General features: G+C 47.1%; 1 protein-coding gene across 3 annotated transcripts in view; it reads right to left on the bottom strand.

Moving 5' to 3' along the window:
• Positions 1-26971, bottom strand: part of DNASE2 (deoxyribonuclease 2, lysosomal) — a 77573-nt gene that overhangs the window by 5201 nt on the left and 45401 nt on the right. For 2 of the 3 annotated variants that reach the window (XM_088473911.1, XM_088473909.1), the window contains exons 2-4: positions 18018-18126; positions 13645-13816; positions 2365-2437 (exon numbers count right to left, since the gene is read on the bottom strand). In XM_088473911.1, the coding sequence (XP_088330037.1) occupies positions 2365-2437; positions 13645-13816; positions 18018-18109 (337 nt within the window). In that variant the 5' untranslated portion in view covers positions 18110-18126. Of the gene's footprint in view, positions 1-2364; positions 2438-13644; positions 13817-18017; positions 18127-23715; positions 23728-26971 lie in introns of those variants that run through there. The other variant, XM_088473910.1, reaches the window with a different exon arrangement.

Here is a 26971-nt window from a genome sequence, read left to right as displayed (position 1 = left end):
TCACTTGGTACAGAAATGTCTAAAAAAAAGTAAACTACATTATATTGGCTCTTACAAACGGACTCTTACTGCACCTGGTATACGTTTAGTCCGAGTTGCGATCACATAGCGGCACTGTACACACCGGTACAATGTGAGAACGTACGATGACTGCTGGTCGTGTCCTAATGTCTAGCGTCCATGTTTTTTCCAGCGTTCGTTTCCAATGCTTACTCACGCTGGTGGCAGTCTCTGTATAGAGTTTAATCAAACTCATTCACGGCCGCCAAACAGTGAACGGCGCTTAGACGTAAGAATTCCAATTACCCATGGAAAGCGACTGGGCGAGCCTTTAAGTGCACTGGAGAATTGGTGCCAATTAAATATATTTTTACAAGAGTTAGTTACAAAATACATTGGAACCTTTGCAAAACAGGAGGACGCTGCCAAGGAGCAGCTCACTGCATACACAGAGAGGGGGGAGGCCTTTATAGGATACGGACAAATAATTGAACAGAAATCATGTAGATGGCGGAGTAGCTTTGTACCGTGGCTGCAATCCTAAGAATATTGGTTCATCTCACAAATGCGGATTTTAGTCAATGTTTGAGGATCCATGAGACACTTAACTGGGAGACAAAGAGAAAAGGTGACTCCTCTTATGGGATACCAGGATATCAATGAGTAAATAATAATCAGGCCTCTGAATGTGTGCCAGCCGGGACGCCAGCTCTGCGTTCAGCTCTACAGCTGCCCGGAATGAATCATCAGGGGGCTGGTCTCTCTGGCTGCCTGCGATTGGTGCAGCTTCTTCTCAAAGGGCAGCCAGCCCTGCACACCGATGGTGGTTATAGCTTATGCTCCTGTGTAAGTCTCTGGTCTTTATCTTGAATCCTGTGTCCCGGTGTCTCTCCTGTGTGTGCCTTGCCTGGGCTACTGTATGTATCTGGAGACCCCCAGTCTGATTGGAACCTGGGTCCTGTCTCAACACCCATGAGCTACGGATGGGACATCGGAAGAAAACATCGGAAGTACCGATCACCTTAACATTGGTTACAAACATTGTTTAGTCCTAAACATTGGTTCCCTGGACGCGATGTTAACTGATGTTTCCCATGCCTGGCGGTTGGAATCCCGACAGCAGCATCCCGGCAGAGGAGGAAATCCCGATGGTCCAAGGTAAGTATTGTCTAACCTAATTCTACCCCCTAACCCTGACTCAGGGGTGCCTAACACTAACCCCCCCCCCCCCAGTGCCTAACCCTAATCCCCCCACTAAGAGCCTAAACATAACCCCCCCCTTCCCCGCCGCCTAACCTAAATCCCCCGGGGGGGGTGAGGGGTGCCTGACCCTGTCCCCCCCGGATGTGCCTAACGCTAACCCCCCCTTCCCCTAGTCTAAACCTCCCCGGGGGGGGGGGGGAGTTTAGGGAACCCTAAACCTAACCCTCCTACCCCCGCGCGGCTATCTGCGCCTGGTGTCCCTTCGATCGGGATGCCGGGCACCGGTCTCCCGGCGACGGTAAAATGACAGGCGTCTAGATTAAGACGCCTGTCATTTAACCCTCGCCGGGATTAAGCAGTCGGGAAGCCGGCTGTCGGGATTAGGTCCGACGGCTTCCCGACTGCATACCGATTTTTCTATTATTTTTTTTTTGTAAACTCTACTTAAACATATAATAGAATAATAAACTTTTAAAATAATTCTTATACTAGGTCTATCTACATGGAGGCTCACAGTATAATTTACTAATTTACTATCTATTGTTGTCCTCTAATCCAGACTTTGTATTGCTTACACACAATGGAATGGCTGGAAACCATTCTGACTAAAGTAAATTGAGATATTAAGTAAGATTATGCAACATTAACATATTTGTTCCAGAATGATCCTGGTTAGGCTGCAAGATAAAAAAAAAAGGAGAGGACTGGGCTAAACATCCTAATCTTAAACATAATATGAGGTGCTACCATGCTGAGACTTGTAGTTCTACATCAGAAAAATAGGGGAGATGCAGGCGCATGCCGTAAGCACGAAGAATTCTAATGATCAAAATATTTATAATAAACTCCAACAATTAACATGGTTTTTAAGTAAGGTTTCTTAGTACATATTTGGCCAAAGATGTTTGCCCACCTACCACGTCACGGTGAACCTCATACGGTGAGTCCTTAACACTGAAATAATTTGATCATTAGAATTCTTAGTGCCTATATTGGGCACGAGCATTTCCCCTTTGTTTTGCCGCAGGCTGTGAGATGGAAAGGACTCAGGGTGACGCTTCTCTCAGTTATAACGTTTAATCCAGAGATCGCAGCGAGAATGAAGAGAGAGACGAGCAGGAGTTGGCAGGGAAATAGACCGAATCATTGGTGTATGGGTACCTTTTGTGTGCCCGCGAACTGCATTGGCCATGTCCTTCGGAGGCTGATCATTATAGAGTACATAAGCCACATCCTGCAAGACAGAATTGAAAAGCATTGTACTTTGTAACATATATATATATATATATATATATATATATATATATATATAAAATAAAAATGTAGCAGAAACACATCTAAATCTGAGTTTTAGGTTCTTCCATGTTCCCAACAATTTCCTCCCTCAGTCTAAACATAAAAAGGGGCCGATTGAATTTACCGGGCTGATAAGTTCTACTAAAACCACTTAAGTTGGAGAATGGCGGATAGCGCGCCGAGAGCTGGGTGTTTGGTCGCGTTAACCGGCATTCTCCGACTAAAGCGCTGGCCGTGAGGCTGTTGGCGTCGCGCTAAGCTGGAAAACAGCATTGCGGCCGGCACTTTAGTCAGATTTCTGCCCGTACCGAAATCCTTTAGTTGGACTACAGCGCGGTGAATTGAATAGCTTCGGGAACTCCTTCCCGGCACAATTCACATCGTGCTAAATTGAATCGTACCCACAGGTAAATTGGTCTAAAAAGGTTATGTATTATATAAACCCTACTGGGGAAAAGAGTTATTAGCAGTTAGTTATTTATATAGGGCATATTCTGCAGCACTTTACAGAGAATATTTCATCAGCAGCCATTCCCATCAGTCCTTCCCCAGAAGAGCTTACAATCTATATTCCTTAACACACATCCACTAGGGTTCATCCTTTGTCAGTAGCCAATGAACCTGCCAGTAGGTCTATCATGGACGAACACACATATAGTCTGTACAGTCCTGCTTCATGTGTTAGATATACGTAAAGGAAAACAATAACAATGGTAGGTATGAATATACAGTTAGAAAAATCCTCAACATTAACTTCACCGAAAAAAACAAAAGGCATGCAGGAACTTGTAGTTCTACAACAGTTGGAGCTCATAAGTCAAGACTGGCATGTTTAACGCATGTGCCCATCATTATTCCTTACAGTAGTGGGTACCAAACTGTGGGGCTGATTCAGCGAGCGGCTCTGAATCAGGCCATTAGTTTATTTATGCGTATTTTTAATAAAAAATGAAAAACTAGATAGAACAAGGTTGGAAAATGATCAGTCCCCTGATTGAATGCTTTGCAGAGCCACCATTTGCTATAATTACAGCCATCAGTCTCCCAGCATTGTGCACCTAGATTGTGGCTTACTTGTCCATTCTTCCTTGCAGAAATGATCGGGTTCAATTGTGGTTAGTGGCGATTGATTGGATAATTAGCCCGTTGTGTGACCTGAAAAGGTACCTGAGCTAAGTTTATACTGGTTACTCTAAGGGTATGATCACTTAACCAAATAATTTTAGTAATTAAATTATATATTATAATTATAATAATTGTAAAGATTTTGTGTAAATGTTATTTTCGCTTTCACGTTGAAGCTTCTAATATATAAATAAAGCAAGGAAAAAAAAGTGTCCGATTTAATTTATTCCATTTTCCAGGATTTTGACAGGTTGACAATTTTCTATAGTCACTGTACATATTCCGTCATCCTGACTGCACCTTACATGCCACTTCCTGGGGACTGCAGTCATTCACACTTATAGAGGTCAGTCCCGAGCAGATGTACAAGGCTGACATTATGATAATAAATGTCCCTGGAAAACCTGTCGACTGAAGCACCCCAAACACGAACCGCCAGGATACGCAGTCATACGCTTTTTCTGCATCTAATACAAGAATGAGGGAAGGAGGTTGGTGTTCATGAATATAGGGAGTCAGGTCCATGGCTTGTCTGATGATCTCTGGGGACAGTTTTCCGAGAGCAAACCCAACCTGATCAGGATGTTTTAGCGGAGGGGAGAGAGGGCTCAATTTGCCAGCTAACAAGTTTCATATCAACACTGAGCAGGGATATCGTTCTGTAATTCCAACAGTGCACAGGGTCTCCCTCCGGTGTCAGGGCTACGATAGTATTGGCATGAGTAGTGGCAAGATCAAATGAGGCTTGTTCAAGTATTTTGTTGGGCTGTGAACCTGTCATGGACTTGGGCAGATGAAGACTTGAAGGCCTTAATGGCAGTCGACGTCTCGTATAATGTGATGTCAGCATTGAGGGTGGAGGGTTGGGTGTCCGACAGTTTAGGAAAATCGCTGCTTCTGCACACAATGGGAGAAGAGGACGTAGATTGCAGAGTTAGGAGGAGGGTTGTTAAGACAGAATGAAAAAGTGAGTTTAAAGGCCACGCTGGAGGCTGGATGAGAGTCTATTGGAGCGAGGGAGGGAATTCCTGAAGTTAGGAGCGGTCCGGGAGCAATCCTGAATGCGAGGGTGGAAGTGGTGATCAGGGAGGAGAGGAGGCAGCAATGATTTGCAGAGCAAAGTGGCCAGCAGGGAGTATGGGAGTAAATGAGGCTGGATGTGTGGGGAGGTCGAGAGCTTTGTTGGTGACAGAGAGGAGTTTTAATTAGATTCTGAGCAACATAAGTAGCTAGTGGCAGGGAGGAGAAGGGCGCAGATACTAATTACCCAGGACCGGGCTTGTTGGAGGGGCCTGGGCCACCCTCCCCTCCCCCTTACCTGTCAGCGGCAGCAGCCTCTCTCCCCAGCCCAGCACACGCTGCTGTGTGCTGGCTTGCGGTGGGTCTAGGGAGGCTGCAGCTGCTGAGCTCCGCAGCAGTCTCCTCTGCCTGGCCCTCCATGATATGCGGAGTCATCTGCCCCTGGCTGAGGGAGCATGGCGCCCCCCTGTGCAGAGCTTGGCGCTGAAGATACTTTTGGTGGGGAGTGTGGGCACACCCTCAATAGGCCACACCCCCTACAGTGCCCGGCCCACTCCGTACAGCCCTAGGTAGGAGCAGCAGAGTCACAGTCATAAGAGGAAAACGAGTATAGGATAGACTGGGAAGGCGTGAGGCGAGCGTTGGGAACACCAGAGGGGTGCAGAGTCCTGTAATAAAGGCAGGAAAGGATGAGGGCATAAATAAGAGTTTTAGTAGCTTCCAGGGTGAGGAAGGGACAGATTCTGGAAATATTGCAGAGATAGAAACAGGAGGATTGTGAAAGGAATATACTTTTGGGGGGGAGGGGGGTTGGGAATGGAGACGGTATCAGAAATATTGTGAGAAAAGTGATGGGTGTAACTGGGAGGTGGCTACTAGTGCACGCACACATGGGCCTTTCAGTGAAAGGCTGCGTTGACAGACGCACAGCCGCAGTCCTAAGGAGGTGTGACCAGGCCCCCAGTCCTGATGCCGCCCACCCGCCTGCTTTCCCCACGTGGCTGATGACGGCTGCGGCACTGAAGGGGCTAACCCGTGCTGCGGTGCCACATTTGACGCGAGGCCCCGTCTGCTAAGAAAACTGTATTTTAATTTTGATGTGCCGCAGCCCTTGATCAACGGCGGCGTTGCTGCTACTAACCTCCACTGTACAAAGAACCGCTGCAGCCAGGACATAGCCCCGGACTGCAGGCCGACCCCTGGGTTTAGGCACTTACCCTGACAGTTAGGGTTAGACACCAGGAGGGAGGGTTAGGGTGAAGATTAGGGCTAGAAACTTAAAAAAACAGTGCCAACCTTTTGACCCTGTCGACCTATTGCCTGTCTAACATCTGGTCTCTATCTAGACACTGTGGACCTCATTCAGAGTCGGTCGTTGCGGCCACACGGTCGTACTGGAAAAGGGGCCGGATATGCAAATGATTCACTCGCAAGTTGCGTCCCTAAGGTCGGATCGGTAGCTGGCCGACCAAGGGGAGGAAGCGGCCGGAAGACAAAAAAATATGCCCCCTTCTCGTACGCATTACACGTCATCTCCGGGCATATAAGGATTAATCGAGACCATCGGAACTGGTCGTAGAGCTTAAGGTTGACCATACCCTCTCTTAAGCTCTACGATCATGTCAGTGTAAAAACCTCCCATGTCACGTGTGCTATGACACTACTTTGTTAATTATGCACTCCCATAAACCGTATGCACTCCCATAAACCGTATGCACTCCCATAAAATGCCGTTCGCATAATTAGGCACGCCTGCGTTTGGATCTCCACTCCCCCGTTTTCAAGCACCTTCCCCTGTTACCACCCACAAACGCCTCATCCTGTCACTCAAACTACCGACCTGGCTGTGTTCAAGGAGAGAGAAATTTCTGATCGTAGCCACTAGTTTGTGCACGCGCATTGCGAACTTTACGCATGCGCAGTTTAGCGAACATCGGTGGCGTACGACCGTAATGACCGACTCTGAATGAGGTCCTGTATCTTTTTGTTGTAGAACTTTTATACTAAACCAATGCCAGGCACATGCACTTGATTGGGTGAAAACCACAGGGTGGACTTACCCCATGTGGTATTGTGTGTTGGATTAAGATAAAAGCCTGCGTGCTCTGAATGTATATCATCTGACTCTCATGGGTACATTTATTAACATTCGTGTTGGTCCCGATTAGCATTTTCGGGTGATATCACTTTTTTGCAAATCGGGAATTTACTATCATTAACGTGAGGTGATTTCTTAATTTTTTCAGATTGAAATCGTGTGGTTTAATGCCGCAAATTCGGCCGTTTTGAACAACAGAAATTATATCACCATCGCTGAAATCGGAAGTACTTTTCACTTTAATACAAATCGGGAATTTACCATTATTCGTTTTGCTAAAGTCGCCCGTTTTACACTCAAATCGGGGACTCAATAGAAGTTTTAAATGCACCACCTCTTGAGCTGCAAGTTGCCATCGAACATATAGACAAATCATGATGCTGCGGCTGGGGGGCGTGGTGAAAGGGCACCCCTGGCTGTCGCATCGGCCCCCCGCTAGATAGAGTCCAGTGCTGGTTTTAATTATAGGGGGACCCCTACGCAATTTTTTCCCCCTATAATTAAAACCAGGACTGGCACTGCAGCCTGGTGTTGGTACCTAATTTACGGTGGAACCCTACAGGTTTTGTTCCCCCGTAATTTTAGGTACCAGGACAGGCTGGCAAGTCCGGGTCTGGTTAGCCTTTGGGGGGGGACCCCACGTCCAATTTTTTTAAAAACAAATTTAACCCTAAAAAGAAAAAAAAAAGAAGAACAAACAGTCTTGCACATATTTCACCGATATGTGCAGGCTGCTTGTTTGAGAGACAAATTTGTGCGCTTTAATCGGGACTTCAAATCGGACAGGAACGACCAAATACACCATCAATCAAAACGATCCTGACAAAACCAGGACCTAGGTAAACTCCCGATTTTAAAAGTGTAAAAAACGGCCGTTTTTGATCGATCCAAGCCGATTTGAAAACGGGACAAATCGGGACCAACATGAATGTTAATATAGTTACCCCTGAGAGAGGTCTGTACTTCTGAAGATTACCTGTATGCTGTGAAGGAATTGTCTTTTTCAAGACATTGAGCAATAAACATCTTGCCTTTAAGATGACGCATCTACGTGTTCCTGTGACCATAAGAATAACGCAACCCGCTGTTCCGTTCTCCAGCTGTTCTGGATTGTGCCCAGTGTCTCCAAGCTAAAGCCCTCTGCCAGCTACCGTGCAGAGACTGGTCCATGGTGAGAGACCAGTGGAAGTTAGGCGACACTATCCAGGAAGTGTTGCAGCAGCGTGTCCACACACCTACCCAGAAGTAAGCGGTTCCAGGTGCCGGCGTAGGAGCCTTGGAGAAGCGGTTCCAATCGCCGATGTAGGAGTTAGTTTTTGGCAGCGTGTTACCCATCCATGGCGCAGTTGGCGTCCGTTACAGGCGGTTACTGACGGTAACAGGGAATCCTTAATACCCCAGGATCCAGTGTGATCAAAAGTAATCTGTCATCGCTTGGCGAGGTCATCTGGTCCCAGGAGGCTATAGGCAGACGAAGAAACTGCATAGGTCTGGTGCAAGTTTCGATGGTGCGACTGATGGTGGCGTCCTTGTACATTCGGCTGCACGGATGTACACAAGGGAAGGCGTATGTAGCGGCATTTGCATAAAGTCTCAGATGGGCGACCGCCGATAGACGCTGCTGCGTACGTCTCAGAATGAGGCCCACTGCGAGGTGTGACAGTGACAATGTACAGTAATAGTGCACATTACCATGCAGCGCCGGGAATGACGACACCACAGGTGGGGAGATGTGACTGACTGATGTATACAATACTTACTTACTTGTACGGTATTACAGGGGGAGTGATTAGAGGCATGAATGAGAACGTTGTAAAGACCTGTGGGCCTGACTTAGAGTTGTGCGGTGTTGCACAGCCACAGGGGAGCGCCTCTGTAATACCGTACAACTATTATGCTAATGCAGCACGAGGCGTCTGATCTAAGTAAACGCCTCCTGATACCACCGCAGATCCGGGTACTGCATCATAAGACTCAGCATCGGATCTTCTGCGAGACCACTGACAATCTCAGTAACCCTGAGGCTACTGATTGCCCCTCGCAGCTCCGTAGCTGAAGCCAGGAAGTCTGGAATGGAGGCCGGCCCAGCCCACTCGCCGGCCCAAACGTGCCACTGCCTGTCAATCAGGCTGCGGCTTTGGAGAACTACGCACAGAATGAATGAATCATCAGGGGGCTGGTCTCTCTGGCTGCCTGCGATTGGTGCAGCTTCTTCTCAAAGGGCAGCCAGCCCTGCACACCGATGGCGGTTATAGCTTATGCTCCTGTGTAAGCCTCTGGTCTGTATCCTGAATCCTGTGTCCTGGTGTCTCTCCTGTGTGTGCCTTGTCTGTACCAGGAGACCCCCAGTCTGATTGGAACCTGGATTCTGTCTCTACACCTGAGAGCTATGGATGGGACATCGAAAGAAAACATTGGAAGTACCAATAATTTTAACATTGGTTACAAAACTTTGTTTAGTCCTAAACATTGGTTCTCTGGAAGCGATGTTAACTGATGTTTCTCTATTTATTTTTGTAAACTCTCTTCTTAAACATATAATAAGAATAATAAGCTTTTAAAATAATTCTAATACTAGGTCTATCTACATGGAGCCTCACAGTATAATTTAATATCTTTTGTTGTCCTCTCTTCCAGACTTTGCTCTTTCAGCCTGAGCCTCCTCTTTAATTCATTTTTTTTCTCTCTCTTCTCATCAGAAGTCTATCGGAGCGTGCACACTAGACGATATGGTCCCTGAGCGATATCATCTAGTGTGTCCCCGGCAGGCTGTGCTCAATGTCGTTCATGACATTCAGCACACCCGCTGAGCGATATCATTAACGATATCGTTCAGCGCTGGGCTCTCTCCCCCATTCCATAACATGTTAACCCGATGAACGATAATGACGAACGACCCGCGGGAACGCGCATCGTCGTTATCGTTCATCGTTTTTGGGTTAAAAATGGACGATAAAGTGGACGACTGAACGATATAGTTATCGTTCAGTCGTCCACTTTAATCGCCCAGTGTGTACCCACCTTATGGGTCCTGATTCAGAGCTGGAAGCAATGTAAATTTTTACGCAGACTGAGCGATTGTTTGCCATTGCGTGTAAGCTGCACTGCGCACGCGCAGAGATTGTTTCGCAATGGCGCATGGACAGAGGATCCATTCACAAAGTGAGTTACAGGAAGTCAGCGTTTGGGGGAGGTAAAGGTGGGTGGTTAGAAAAACTCAAGGAAGTCTTAGCGTTTAAGTGCCATTATATGGGCGTGCATAAATTAAGCATTGCGATTTCCTGTGCAGCCATCAGATGTCAGAAGAGCCGCTGTAGTTGAGACAGGTTAGACCTGCCGCTGCATGGATAATCGATGTGCGTCGATTTTACCGATATATAAGCTGGTACGAGGCGTCGGACACAGATGAGAAGGCAGCGGTGGGAGTCCCTATGCCCGAGTAAGCTTTGGAACTATAAACATACTTTCGCAGCTGCGGTCCGTGTGAAGTCACAGCCGCAATCGCGTCCATCTCTGAATCACGCCCTGTATCACCACACGTACACTCTGTCTCAGCTCCTCACCAGTGATGTCACTCCAGAGACTGACACTCAGGCACCGCTGGGCCTGTCATGCAGTGCACATGAAGTGAGGGCCTCACTCACTGCTCAATTACCAACAGCTGCAGCAGCCGGTGACTCACTGAGAGCAGCACCAATGGCAGTGATCCACGGGTGGGGCTGTCCTATGTGCTGCTGCTGACTGGCTGACCAATGTGTCTTTCACTGTCTGCCAGCCACCAACTCCAGCAGCAGCAGTAGCCCAGCCAGTGTGTTTTGCATTAGTCTTTGTTATTGAATATAAAACAAGAAGACAGCGCCAGCTGGCAGCACAAAGCAGTGAAAGCATTACACAGTGTCACAAAAAAATAAAAACATTGGAAAAATTGGAAAAACATTGGGGTAGAAACCTAGTGATCGTGATGAAACATTGGATCCTCACCATTGGAGGGTTAAACATCGAACATTGGAAGCATTTGACCGATGGTACAGATGACACATGAAATGATTCCCATCCCTACCGTGAGCTATTATATATTTATAGCCTCTGCATTTCTTCGTGAGTTACCATCTGCAAGCTTTTATATCCTGCTCCTAAGTGTTTATCAACTCTGCTGTTGTATATCATTGCAAGTAACCTCTTATTTTCAGTGTTTGCCCACCTCTGCTGTTATATTACCAGCCCTGCTTTATAGTTATCCTGTAAGTGTTTTCAGTATTTATTACATATTTGCCTGTATTCTGCCTTGTTAATACTACTCCAGCCAATTACCCTTCGATCACCAGCGTATTGTATAAGTTCCTTCCACTCTTGAGTAGTAAGACCTGGCAGCATCCTAAGTACCGGTGAGTGTACTCTAGTCTAAGGGAACAACGGGCGGCTGTTATAGGCAGAAGACCTCTGTAGCGTGGCTCTAGGGATCTTATACGAATACTCTGGTTTTTTATAGCAATAACTTTGCAAACACACTTGTAAGAAACCCACACAGGAACCAAAACACCCTAACACTGGCATCAACAGCCCTCATAAAATGAATAAAGTAATGTGGTCAGTGGAGCTCATTCAGACCTGATCGCTGATGCGGCGGCTGGCTGGCAAAAAGGGGACGGATATTTAAATTAAGCGCTCACACTGCGTGGCGCAAGGACACCCTCTATGTCTTAGCGAGCTACGGCACTGAGCGCTCGCAAGTATCTAAAGACGCCCCCTTTCCACTCGTAACACACGTCATCTCCAGGAATTGTAGGATTAATCGGTAACATCGAGAGCCATCGTAGCTGCTCGCAGCCCTTGAGATTGCCTTTCCCCGCCGCAAGCACTGCAATCTGTGCGGGCTGATATACATGCAGGTGACGTGTACAATGATGCTACTTTGTTAATTATGCACGCCCTTTAAACGGCGTTCTGGAAGCCTGACACACTTGCGTCCACAGCACCACTCCCCAATTAACAAGCACCTTTCCCTGTTACCACCCACAAACGGCACCATATGTCACTCAAACTAGCGGGCAGTCTGTGTGCTACAAGCGCACGATTCCCCATCGCTGAGACTGGCTTGCGCACACGCACTGCGAATTAGACGCATGTACACTGAGCAACAATCGCCCGGGAGCGAGCGATTGCGCCTTAGCAACCGAGTCTGAATCAGGTCCGGTATCCACAAGGAGAGGAATAACATTCTTAAAAAAAAGAAACAGTTTAGAGACGTCAGCATGGGACCGATTACATAACACACAGCACTTTGGACCTTATACAGATAACTGGTGTAAAGGAGTAAGCTCTCCTCTAAGAGTAGCTTCATGGGTGTCCCTCATCACACCAGCTAGTGGTCGACTACAGTCCTTTTGACCTCAAGGAATGCACAGTGGTTAGCATTGCTGTCTCATAGCGCTGGGTCACGTGTTATACAACAACCAGGGCCCTGTCTGTGTGCAGCTTGTATGTTCTCTCCGGGATTTGTGTGGGTTTCCTTAGGGGGCTCTGGTTTCATACAGATAGGTTATTTGGCTTCCAACATATTGGGCCCTAGAGAACAGAGTAGCGCAGTCACTCTATTACTTTTGAGCAGGGCATATGCAGAGATTCACCTGATGTCAGTCGGCTGGTGCAAATGCTGGTGATAGCAATGACGACTCCTCCTGCAAGTGGGGGAGGATTGGCGCTCCGCGGTTGCGTGGTCGCATCCGAATCAGAATGCAGGCGGATGTTTGCATGGGATTTGCGATCCCTGAAGTGTCCGGAATGGTGATCGCATCATGTGCGACCAGATATTGATTACAAGCAGCAGTGGGAACAAAAGTGGTTGCAGTCTAAAACAAGACAGATGTACAGGAAAGGTGTTTGCCTCAGACCGGTAATCGTGCGCCCTGCACTGCGGCAATTCCAGTTTACGGTTTCATTTGTTTTTAACAGAATACGTGACGTGACAATTACTGCTATTACTTGGCGCACAGATTTGGAGAAAGCAGAAGCTACATGTAGAGCTAAAGGGAACATGTCTAGTATAGTAGATAAAAAATAGACTGTTAAGCAACATCAGCAAAATGAAATCTACACTTCCCCTTCACCGCTGCTGGGTACATCCAATACCCTCATAGATATGGACCATTAATGCTGCAATACTGGCCATGCAGGGCGAGGGAGAACGTTGGTTGGGCTTTAATTCTGGCCCAAGGTACTGATCACTTGTATAAAATATTCCTCACATGGCGTGAATGTGATCTACAGCACTGAACACCCTAGTCTACGCTACATGAACACCCTAGTCTACGCTACATGAACACCCTAGTCTACGCTACATGAACACCCTAGTCTACGCTACATGAACACCCTAGTCTACGCTACATGAACACCCTAGTCTACGCTACATGAACACCCTAGTCTACGCTACATGAACACCCTAGTCTACGCTACATGAACACCCTAGTCTACGCTACATGAACACCCTAGTCTACGCTACATGAACACCCTAGTCTACGCTACATGAACACCCTAGTCTACGCTACATGAACACCCTAGTCTACGCTACATGAACACCCTAGTCTACGCTACATGAACACCCTAGTCTACGCTACATGAACACCCTAGTCTACGCTACATGAACACCCTAGTCTACGCTACATGAACACCCTAGTCTACACTACATGAACACCCTAGTCTACGCTACATGAACACCCTAGTCTACGCTACATGAACACCCTAGTCTACGCTACATGAACACCCTAGTCTACGCTACATGAACACCCTAGTCTACGCTAGGCTAAGAAATCCAAATGTAACACGGGATCAGTGCACTGTGCCAGAGCAGAAACGTACTCTCTGTATACTAAACAATACATATCCCTGAAGTACTGAAGTATCACCTGTGACATTGAGGATTTGTAGAGCTGATTGAGGGTCCGTCCCACGGCGCTCTCTGTGCAGTTCATCAGCGAGGACCCCGGCACCCATCCGCCGCTGTTACTGTCCTGATACATGTACCTCATGCCCCCCTCAGGGCTGCGATCCTGCCGGGGCAACTTGTAGACGATGAACCTGGTGACAAGAGTCATTGTCAACTAAACATTTAGGTGTAAATTTACTAAAGTGAGGGTTTTTAGAAGTGGAGTTGTTGCCCATAGCAACCAATCAGATTCTAGCTATTATCTTCTAGAAGGTGCTAGTTAAATGTATAGTACTGTAGAATCTGATTGGTTGCTATGGGCAACATCTCCACTTCTAAAAACCTCTCACTTTAGTAAATTTACCCCTTATTGTAGGTTACAAACTTAATTACAGGGTAATAACTCTAAACAGCAACAAGTCACACTGCAACTCTAAAATAGAGTAATAAGATAGATGACAACAAAACATAACTCACACTACAACAACTTACAGAGTATCAAATGACAACATATACAGTGTATATATTACTTCATTCACAGGAACAACTCCCACTACAGCAATAACTATATACAGAGTAAAAACTCACACTACAGCAATAACTATATACAGCTTAAACAACTCCTTCTACAACAATAACTACATACAGCACAACCACTCCCACTATGGCAATAACTACATACAGCGTAACACCTCCCACTACAGCAATAACTACATACAGCACAACCACTCCCACTACAGCAATAACTACATACAGCACAACCACTCCCACTACAGCAATAACTACATACAGCACAACCACTCCCACTACAGCAATAACTACATACAGCACAACCACTCCCACTACAGCAATAACTACATACAGCACAACCACTCCCACTACAGCAATAACTACATACAGCACAACCACTCCCACTACAGCAATAACTACATACAGCACAACCACTCCCACTACAGCAATAACTACATACAGCACAACCACTCCCACTACAGCAATAACTACATACAGCACAACCACTCCCACTACAGCAATAACTACACACAGCACAACCACTCCCACTACAGCAATAACTACATACAGCACAACCACTCCCACTACAGCAATAACTACACACAGCACAACCACTCTCACTACAGCAATAACTACATACAACACAACACTACAGACACAACTCGCACTACAACAACTATATACAGCGTAAAGAACTCACACTGCAACAAATATATACAGCATAAACTACTCACACTGCAACAATAACTATATACAGTGTATACAACTCACACTATAACAACTACATACAGCACTACAACGTACACCTCAGCAATAACTATATACAGCATAAACAACTCACACTACAACAATAACAAGACAACTTACACTATAACAGTAATGTACAGAGTAAAAAAATTAGCTACGCACAACCAAAAAACACCCATTAACTTATTCTAAACACTTGTGCTGGACAAAACACTGCAAACCTGTGTATTTAGCCAATAAAAGCATGGAGAATTTGTTCATACTTTGATCAAAACATGTATAGCCTAATGGCCTGAATAAGACCCGCTCGCAAGCGCATAGCGCTTGCAAGCGGGTCGATGTTTGGCCCCTGCGCATGCGCTGCGACCGGCATGCGCATGCGCGAGCCCCAGTGAGTGACTGAAGTTCAGTCACTCCGGGGCTCGCTACAAGATGGGGCGGCTGTCGATGTTGATTGGCAGCTCGCCCCGTTTTGTAGGGGGGTGGCTGCACAAACGCAGGCGTTCCCTTAGGAACCCCTGGCGTTTGTGGGCGGCCCTACTGACATCACTCTAGGGCTTGCGAGAGCTGAGACCCTACCACAAGCCCGATGGGCGCGATAATCGCGACCATCTTCAGCCCGCTCGCACAAACTGTAGGTGGGCACCCACAGCTTAGCGAGCGGGCAGGAGAAAAAAATAAATGAAAAATCCCCGCCCTGATTCAGAGCAAGCGCTCGCAAACAGCGAGCGGCTCTGAATCAGGCCCTAATTGCGGAGGTGCACGCAGCATCTTTATGCTAATGCCGCGACAGCCTCTGAGCACACTGAAACGCCCACTTGCAGCGGCGCTAACAGTGATTGTACTGAGCGAAAAAAATTTATGGGTCCCAGTGATCCCTCACTATAAAAGTTAGGGGTCCTACTCCACTGTTTCTGGGTCCCATCACATATTATGGGGGGTGAGGGCAGGAAGCAGTTAGGACAATGCTGGGGACAGGAAGCAGTTGGAATAGAGGGGGTTAAGGGCAAGCCCCAGTTGGGGTAGACTAGATAGTACAGCATGCCCTACCAACCAGAAATTGTAGTTGCAACAGGTACACTGCCCTAAGCAAAACAGAACTACAAGTTCCAGCATGCCCTGACCTCCTGGAGCAGGTGATAGCCTGGTCACTCTTCTTGTCCTTGTACATCTTGTTGCGGTGCTTCTTGCACATCCAGGGCACCTGGATGGTGCTCTCCTGGCAGCCCTGGTACGTGCAGCTCTTGGTCACCACGTTGTGTTGCCGGAGTGGCCTTCCACCTCCAGCTCTTCCGGGCTAGCGGTGCTGTCCCGGGGGTCAGAGGTGTCCAGCAGGTCGCTGTCCACAGCCTCAGCGGGCAGCATGGTGTAATACAGAACACGGGTATCGGGTGGTACTGCGCTTATTGCTACTCTCCCTGTCACTCTATGCCGGTCATCCTCATCCAGCGACGGCGGCTGCTGCATCCCGAGGCCCCGGTACCCATTACGCCGTACTCTGCTGCACTCAACCGCGGAATTTACTTCCCGCTCCAGCTGCGTAAACTGTGCATGCGTATACAGGCTGCGCGCCATGCAACCCGCACTCCTGTCCATGGGGGCGATGCTTAGGTTGTCATTGGCCCGGCTGCTGCGGCGTGCCACAGTGCCTCCTGCAGGACCCAGGCATTGTCTGTAGCGCATAAATATGCGCTATAGCGTGCATTTTGCGATCACTGGCTAATACGTCTCGGTGCGTCTTTAGGAGCACCAACAGTCACACTGTCGCACCAGCACTAAAGCAGGTGCAATTTCTCCACCTGAACATGGCGTCCTGTGTCAGCGACACGCCCGCGTCTGCCTAACCACCCCGCAGTTACCGCCCAGGAACGTACACTGAAATCCGCAGCTTTTGCATTCAAATTCGTCCTGCATCTCATACCACTAACCGTCAGGATGCAAGCGCAGTAATTCTAACATCGGCCAGCTGCGTGAATATCGGCCCTGCATGCTGTTAGCGTGCACATGTGTATCGGGCCGTTACGCTTGCAACCCAACATCATTTGACTCTAATCTCTCTGCAAGGCAATTGCCGGTGGTGGACAGTATATGTTTCAGGGACCTCACAAGTGACAGCGAGCCCCATCAGCAGGTGCATTGTAGCTTTGTGGAAGATCATCAGATTACATAACTTTCTGCACTCACCCTCCGACTCTGGAACCACTAGAGGATCACAGAGAGGTATTGACTCTCTACAGAAGCCATATATGACCACGCTGTAGGCCACCCGTTACCCACCGCTGGAGGAAACAAACTACATGAAACAGCGCCAAAACCATTACAGAAGACGCTGGATGGAATTTGTGAAGGGAACAAACAAAGGAGGTTGCGGAACCGGCGGGTGTCTACATTTTCACCTGTGAAACTAGATTTCATCTTCCGGCGTAAATATACTGTAACGCGATGAATTGGACTTTGATATACTCTGTGATAAGATCAGGGGAATTGGTACTGTTAATAAAGGTTAAGTATTACTATATGCATAGTGTTTTGTAAATGTAAAATGTTGGTAAGTGTTCACCCTGGGTTTAGTTAGCCTATACAAAACCCTATATAGACGAAAATGGCAGCTAAGGGTTCATTCCAGCAAGAGTACAATGCTCACCTCTTAGGATTAAGCCCCACTGTGTGCAAGCGGGTGCCCCTGTTGCTAAATCGGGATAGCCACCAACTATTGGAAGCCCAAGCAGCGCGTAGTCCCAAAGCTACATGAGCAACGAGTGTGGTCAGACACCAATCTCAGCAAGAGCCACCAATATGGATCCCGTGGAGGGACACTGCACTGTCACTGGACCGAGGGAATCAGGGAGCCTTTGAAAGGGAGATGCCCAGAACCAAGGAGATTTCCCACTGACAGCTCTGGCTGTAGATTATAGCTTCCGCTGCAATGTCTGGAGCTAACCAACGCAGCAGGGCTGAGATTTACAGAGACACTTGTCTATTCTCTCGGGTGTGTCTGCCGAAAGCAGGGTGACCGACGTTCAGGTTACTGTAGGTCACTAACTTAGGTTAGGAGAACACACTGACTTGGTTGCTGTGCAGCCAATGAGAACTCACCAGTCAACAGGTTTTCCTTGGTCTCCATAGCAAGAGATGGCTGCAGAGCACAGACAAGGCAGTAACAGGCTCATCAAAACCTGGAGCGCCATCCTCTGGTTGGAGGGATCTGAAAAAAAAAAGATATCATAATGCTTTGGGCAATTTATTCAATGTATTAATTATATATTCTTTAGTACCATCGAAAGTTGATAGGGCAGACATCCGAATGCGTTGTCACCGTCACGGGGACGTGCTATCGGCCCGAGGTTATCTAGAGTCGCCAGAGATAACTAGATCTGATTTTATATTTACCATGTGATAGACTAACCTACATAGAAAGTAAATAGGGTTTGAATAAAGTCAATACAGTTTTCCATCCAGCTGACAGAAGGCTTAATGTCCCGACAAAGCTCACAAGCAAGTAGAGAACACTACGGGCATGTAGACGCAGAGAAGAGTCCTATTCAAAAATATCTCTAGCTACAGTGTTTCCCCTATAATAAGACCTACCCCGAAAATAAGCCCTACCATTACTTTTGAAAAACGGTCCAAAATAAGCCCTACCCCAAAAATAAGCCCTAACAAAATCCCCATTTTCTCCGGTCCCTGCGCTACACTAAAATGCCCGCCCCCCCGTATGAAATGGATGCCGCTGTTAAAGATTTAACAGTGGCATCCAATCACAGCTGCAGCGTCTCACTCTCTCACAGTGAGCGCGCGGCAGCTGCCATGCGTGGCAGCGTCATTTACAGCAGCGTCGCGGAGGAGAGTAGAGAAGATTGGGTCCGATTCTTCTGCAGAAAATGGAGGCGCAAGAAATCCAGGCCGGAATTCGGGGTATGGACACTTATGATGATGTTGTTGAAGAAGATGATATGACCATTTTTGAATAATGGTAGATTTTTTTGTTGACACTTACCTGTTTATTGAAATTGCTGTCAATGTTAATTAAAATAAGCCCTATGGAGTTTTTTTTGACCAAAAAAAATAAATAAAATAAGACAGTGTCTTATTATCGGGGAAACACGGTATATTTTCAGATTTAAGTTCTGCACTTACCTAACGCAGGCACAAGCTGACATTGAGGACCGCTACATCTTCCAATATACAAATAAACAATCCGAGAGGTGACACTGGCTGGGCCCGTCCCCACCATTGCCGGGGAGACCCGGAGCGAGCCCCACTTCCTATTTTGTTTACTCCTGTTTTCATTTTTTTGCTAGTGTAAATCAATGTGAAATCTATCTATATACACATTCTAATGCAGACTACAAACGGCAGCTGCAAATCGCCTTGAATGGCTGTCGAGAGCGATTGTAAATGAGCATGAGCGCAACGCTCGCGCTGCCGGTGGTCCATTATCCATGCTGCTTCACTATTCTGGGCCTATAAATCGCAGTGATAAATTACCCACGTGACATTTGCCTGGATTATTAATTATACCGTTACAGCTCCACAAGAATGCAAATCTACATAAATAGTATGTCGCTGAATAAATTATAATATTGATCTAGTGTAAAAACACAGAATCAGGTATCTCGATTAGAGCATCAATTCAGCAAATATCTAATTTTATTCCGCCATGTACTATTTACTTAAATGTATTCTAATCTTGAACGCTGCGGCACGTTTGCTCTTTGATTTATGGACTGATATTTTGGTTGTGTAACTGATAGCACCAGCTCTGCTCACTCCGGCGCACCCCTGATAGCGGCAACAGGATTCCTGCCGGGAAAAATACCCCACAAACATCTGCAGAAACGGGCAGACTACGGCAGATGTCACGGCCATTCCTCGCTCCTGCCGACCGCATTTTTTTTTCTTTTTAAGACAAATGAGCTGAATGCAAGTATGTTTGCTAAACGTCATCCTGCATGTTTTCGCACAATTCGCACTTTCCAGTGCCAAGTGCACCAGTCTCCGGGCAATCCAGAGTCGCAGGCATCTCAGGAGTAACCCCACTTGTGACTGAATGGGCGTAACTGGGCTGTAACGGGTGTTCGCATGTAGCCTAAGAGCAGAGAGGGCGAGTTAACAGACTTCTGCATACGAGTAAATACGGCCATTTTCATCTTTGCGCACTGACAATGATGGGGGTTATGCAGCCAAGCATGCAGATAGGGATTGGTTCGGCCATAGAGATGCGTACCTCTCTGCGTATGGATAATTACAGCCTAATGTATTGTCCACCAATGAAGTGCGCGCTGATCGCCAGCGGATGCAAGATGCCAGGACAGTGTCTTATTAGACAAGCATCCAGGGAATGCAGACATTTATATCAAGCCAGAGGATTTACTATTAATGTGCAGACGGTGCGGCTTGCGTGCCGATGGTGCGGCAATAGCCGTTAGTAGATAGTTCAAGGTAACACTGCGGCTTGGAGAGCCGAAAGTGCTGCAAATGTGCCGATGGTGCGGCTTGTGTGCTGATGGAGCGGCAATAGCTGTTAGTAGATAGTTCAAGGTAACGCTGCGGCTTCGAGAGCCAATGGCAGCAAGGAGGTGTAGATGTGGCTCAGAAGCCGTAGAAGCTGGAGTACTGGGAACAGCACAGAAGCTGTTGGTGCGGCAAATGTGCCGAAGATGCGACGAGAGCCGATGGTAGGAGAGTAAATAGTCGGTGCTGCGGCTTGGAGAGCCGATGGCAGCACGGTGGTGTAGATGCGGCTTGGAAGCCGTCAGGAAGGTGGAGAGCCGGAGGAGACACGGAAGCCACTACGGGAAGGTCAAAATCTGCACCACGAGGAGAAACTCACAGACACGCTATAGTCGGCGAAGCGGTAAAAGTTCAGTGTGTACAAATAGAGGGAAGGACCAATCATGCTGCACTGTGGATGACACGTCACTTCCTAAGGCGTGCCGATCGCCTGGTGACAGGAGAAACTTGAGTAACCCCGCCCTGACTGGTTTACCTGCACGTAAGAGACAAGTCGTGACCGCGACTTGTAACAGCCAGACTACATTCATGTTTTCTTCCTGTAGGGCACACATACACTAATAAAACCAAAGCCGCAGCTGGTAAGATAGTCACCAAACATAGGGGCCTGTTCATCATAACTTAAAATTCTCTGGAGGTAATTAGGTTTAGAACTGGCATGGAGTTCTACCTAATTACCGGAGGAATTCATCATTCCTCCTCCCTATAACTATCTATTCCGAAAAGCTGTCATTTTTGCGATTACAGCTTTTCGGGAAATAAATAGTTTTCCCTCTCTACTCTAACTTATCGCAGATGGAATCTGTGCTGCGCATGCACCGTTACATTCATAAAACCAGGGCATGCGCAGCACTACCTACAGAGGCGGTAATTTTGTGTCTCCCCACCTGTCCTGCACTTATCTGCCCACTGCAGCTGCCTCCAGCTCCGGTGGCTGCTCGGACACTGTGTTCTCCCAGCAGCACACTGTACAGCTTAGAAAGAAAAGAAAACTTTTTTTTCTCTAAACTTTATTGTGTTCTGCTGGGAGAATACAGTGTCCGACCAGCCTCCGAAGCCAGAGGAGGGACCAGAGCGCCGGAGGAAGACGTCGGGGGACCTCACCAGCTGGAAGCAGGTAAGTCTCACCTGCTATTCGCCACTTCACAGTGGCGGATACTAACTCCATCAAATTCCGAAAATACATAATTTTCGGAATTTGATGAATAGTATAATTTCCATATCCCCATACTAATGTACTAATGTATTGGGAGTGTGGAAATTAATGTGATAAATGGAATTAACAGTGATATCTCCTGTGTTAAGATACTTCATGAATACTAAAATAACCGTATTTAAAATGTCCGTAAAAACGTTATTTTAGTGTTCATGAATAAGCCCCTTAAACTCTTGTGATTGTGGAGGTTGTTGTCTGACTGGGAAACCAGCAGGGGACACATTATGATCTCCACTGCGTGTAACCAAACAACACATAATACATACTGCCTTTCATAATGTACTAATATACACCAACACTGCCAACTAACCAAAACATGCCCAGAAAACCGCCAGCTGAACCCAACTGCTATAAGCACAGTTACTTCAAAAATAATATAGATAAGTACAAGTAAAAACAAATTGAGCTGTGATTACTTTAGGGTACAAAATATAAGAATATATTTCCAGTTATCCACTTGATCTACAGATGTAGCATAGTTTATTGCAGCGCGGCTATGGATCAAATGGAGCACACTAAGGGCCTGATTCAGAGCCGGACGCAATTAGCGCTCGCTCATCCTGAAAATAGGGGTGGTTATTCAAATGAACCGTTCGCTGTTTGCGGTCTGTTCACGCCTCTAGGTCTGAACGAGCGAACAAAACTTGCGGTCGTTTTTTGGGAAACTACGCCCCCTGGCCGCTCGCATCCTACGTCATGTCCGCTATTTATTAGATTAATCGAGTACATCGACCAGGGTATGAGCTGCTCGCTATTCTTGTGGTTGGTTTTTGCTACCACAATTTTGCGAGCAGTTCTGGCTAAAAAAAAAACCAGTAACGTGGTCAATGACGCTGCTGTATTAATTATGCACACCCATAAAACGCCCGTTTTGACCTTTAAGCACGCCTGCGATCGGATCTCCACTCCCCGTTTTCAAGCACCTTCCCCTGTTACCACCCACATACGCCTCTTTCTGTCACTCAAATTAGCAGGCATTCGCTATTTTGCGAGCACATGAATTTCGGCCGCACTGAGTGGTTTGCGCATGCGTATAACAATCCGTACGCATGCGCTTTGGGCAAACATCGCTCGGAGCGAACGAGCTGCCGCTTACGAGTGGCTCTGAATCAGGCCCTAAGTACCTACTAAGATCTCTTTACATGCAAAGAGCTCAGTATATTAACGTTGATTGTACAAAACACACAAACAAACTTACTTGGATGCATTGTACTGGAGACAGCAATTTACGGGCTATACCAACATTAAGTCTATAAATTCAGAAGAAACCACTGACGTTACTGAGGAAAGCGATGCCTCAGTGAGGTCATTAGGTTCTAGTGACTCGATAAGCTGTCCGCGTTGTGCGTATGTGACCCCTGACCCCGTGTTCCATAATGTTTCATTCGGCAGCTTCTGCATATTTCCCTCCCCATAAGCAATCTTGTGCGCCGTATTGCTATAATATAGCCGTATGTAAAGGGGAGTACACACTGGGCGATATTTAGGATGACGGAACGATAACGGTATCGTTCAGTCGTCGAAAATATCGTTCAGTTTCTGCCCCAAAACGATGAACAATAACGAGCAATGCGCGCTCCCGCTGGTCGTTGGACTTTGTCGTTCATCGCCCGAACATGCAGGCCAACTTGACGATATTGTCAGGTTGTTGCATGATCGGTAAAGAAGGAGAGAGCCTGGCACTGAACGATATTGTTCATAATATCGTTCAGTGTTTGTGCTCAGTGTCGAAACTGAGCACACCCCTGCCAGGGACACACTAGACCAGGGGTTCCCAACCAGGGTCCTCAAGGCACACTAACAGTCCAGGTTTTAAGGATAGCCATACTTGAGCACAAGCAACTTCATTAGTACCTTAGTTATTTTGATTAAACCATCTGTGCTATAGCATGGATATCACCAAAACCAGGACTGTTAGTGTGCCTTGAGGACCGAGGTTGGGAACCACTGCACTAGACGATGTCGCTCATGGAGAGAATTATCTACTGTGTACGCACCTTAAGAGTGTTCTCGTACTAGAACCCAGAATAATAAGAAAAAACAGTCATGTAAAATATAACTCACGTCTAGTACACAGCGATGCTGGGAGAAAAGTGAAGAGCAACTTCCTCATAACTCTACATATACCCGTGACTTGCCCTAAACATTCACTTCCTTTATTTTTTAATAATAATAACTTGTCCCTCATTTGTGCTTTATCTATCAAAACAAGCATTATGGCTGATAATCATACAGCCTAGAGACATAAATTATACCAGACCCACAGACAGCGGGGTAAAACCATTTATATTATCCTGGGTTTACACTACTGGACTACTTCAGGATGCACAACAGTGTGTGGTTACCTGTATGGACATATTCGATGCAAATACTACAAACGATGAAGTATTTAGTATCTATATATATTTAATTTTGGAGGGTCATGTTGGATTATACAGAATAAGGACCCTTGTTACATGTTGCTTTTTTTGTATCATTAACGTAACGTGCTAAGCAGCTTACTCAGGGCCTGATTCAGCAAGTAACGCAAAGAAGAGAACGCACGCAGCCGTCCGCTGCGAGAATATGCTAATCAATGCATACGCACGGAGACCGCAGCAGAAGATGCAGACGCCCAGTGGCATATTAAGCCGCCCATCTCCCTATACTCAAAGCCTGATCAGTACGCAAGATAGCGGAAACATCGTTAACCATCAGACCCATTAGCATATTAGTGGTTGACCTGACCTGACCTGCCGCAGGATTTTGGCCGCTTCCTGTGTACAGCTTACGGTATGGCTGCGTATGCCACCGCACTGCCTTAATTATGCACGCCCCTATAACGGCATCCCAACGCAGAGGCACGCCTGCGTTTGCCCGACCACCCCCCGTCACCACCCATAAACGGCACTTCCTGTCAATCAATGTCAGAAGGGGTCTGGGTACACTCTGCGTATAGTCTGCGTACGCTTACCTGATCGCGCTGGCTAGTTCGCGCATGCGCAGTTCATAAAAATCGTCCAAGTGCGTGCGTTCTCTCATGTGCGTTCCTTGCTGAATCAGGCCCTCAGATAACATAAGGCAGGATATCAGTCAGCCACACAGGATCACCAGGTTTGATACATCTCCCCGTTTCTTTCCTATCTCTTTGTCTGATTACACCCCCACCCCCTTTCTCTCCCTGTTGATGTCCTGCAATGGCCAGTCTCTGACCGCCTCTTCTTTTCTCTCTACACCTCCTCACTTGGAAACCATCTATGCGCTGATGACCTTCAAATATACCTACAGTATCCTCCAGTGACCACTCTTATTTCTCTTCCTGCCGTATCATTTTGGATGTTCCAACACTATCAACTAAACGTGGCCAAAACCAAAGTCATCATTTTCCCCCCCTTTGAGGGCACATGTATCCAGCCCGTTCTCTCTTTCTGTCCCCCAAGCCCAGTGCCTGAGTGTCATCCTTGACTCCTTCACCCACGCTCATTCAAAAAAATCTGTGGCTCCTGCCATATCCAACTCCATAACATCTCAAGGATGAGTCCCTTTCTCACCCCTGAATCCACCAAGACTCTCCTCCACGCACTTATCTCCTGCCTCAACTACTGTAACCTCCTCTCTGGCCCTTCCTGTTCTTGCTTTTCTCCTTCAATCTATCCTTAACGCTGCTGCTTCATCTCATTTTCCTCTCGCTGCCGGCTTCTCCCCGTGCAACCTGCAGTGCGAGAGCTGCCGGCATTTCTACTCGCACCCTCCTGAAAGTCCTGGTTTGGGCACGCTAACCAGGACTTTAGACGGGTTTAGTTATTTTACCCGGCTAAACCCGGTCTATTTCGACACGACATGGATGAAAATGCACGGGCGCCCAAAATCAAGCCGGTAGGGGTTAATGTGCCAAGCAGTGAAAAGAGTGACTAAGTGAACCAGTGGAGAAGGTGCCCATAGCAACCAATCAGCAAGAAGGTAGCATTTATCAAGTACATTCTATAATAGAATAGATAGAAGTTTATTGGTTTCAACTTCTCCACTCATTTCACTGCTTGATACATCAACCCATAGGATGGTGCCATCGGTGATAACCATCGATTGTACAATAGCCGTCTATGGTGAACCATTGATGGTTTGCAACACTCGATGGCCACTGCATGGGCCAATCAAAAATGAGGACGGAGCTTAGCAAGCCTAAGCTCCGTGTCAGCAGCAGAAAAAAAAGACATCAGGTTTCCCTTTGCCATCGATGGCAGAAAACCATTGGCTCTCTGCCATTAATGGCAAAACCATCAACCATCTGTAGCAAATCATTGATATTTGTAAACTATCAATAGTCGAAGGCCATTCCTATCAACCCAATTGTTTTTTTTTTTTTTTTGCAATTTTGGAGGTAAGGCAGTTGCAAAAGAAACATTTTGGTGTCAATTAAATTACTGATGCTGGCTATTTAGTGTGTACCTATACCCCACATACTGTATGTTAACCCGAAATTGCATATTTTAATATGCACCGCCAGGGCCGTAACTAGGGGAGTGCGACCTGTGCCATGGCACAGGGCACCGCATAACAGCGGTGGATATCGCTGTTTGGGCCTGTCAGTTTTATATTTATCATTCTCACTTCCTCTTCTTTAATCCCCAGCATCTTCTGGCCTCCCCTATCTCTTCCCTGGCCCTTCCCCATGAGGCCATGGCCCTTTTTCGAGTGTGTTCTGTCCCTATTTCAAATATGGGGGGGCACCAATTCTCTTTCTGGCACAGGCAGGACCGGCTCCTGACACGTTCTGTCAGTGCGGACGCACAGGGGCGCCGGGTCCGGACGGAGATAATCCCCATCCTCCACCCATCTGTCGCAGGTATTATTATAAGGTGAGGGGGAGGACACATGGAAGGAGAGGGCGGAGGGGAAACAGAATGGCGCTGGGCGCAGACACCTAGCGCCAACACCGGGCACCAAAAAGTCTAGTTACAGCTCTGTGCACCGCTATGGGGCTGCATAGTAAAATTCATGATTTTGGGGTGAAGTCAGTACGAATAGGGGGTGAATTAGCGTGCCTTTGCTGACACTGGAACATGTGGGCATCGCCAGACTTTCACCGGTAATTGAACTGGCCCATAACATCTGTCCATCACCCTGGGCAGTGGGCACACAAGATAAAGGATGCAGTTTTTGCTGTGGCTGTATAGTCCGGCACACGTGGATGCTACCTGGTAAAAACTGCAGCAGGCATGCAAACTAATTGCAATAAAACCATGATACATTGCACCTAGTAACTACCCTCCAACATGACCCCTCCCACCAGGTACAAAATGCTCTGCTCCTGGACTTACCACCTAATTAATGATTGCAGTCA

The sequence above is a fragment of the Taudactylus pleione genome, unplaced genomic scaffold (assembly GCF_031769625.1).
Source record: "Taudactylus pleione unplaced genomic scaffold, aTauple2 ptg000145l, whole genome shotgun sequence".
Lineage (NCBI taxonomy): Eukaryota > Metazoa > Chordata > Amphibia > Anura > Myobatrachidae > Taudactylus > Taudactylus pleione.
Note: the sequence above shows the minus strand (reverse complement) of the source record. Positions and strands in the feature narration are given on the sequence as shown.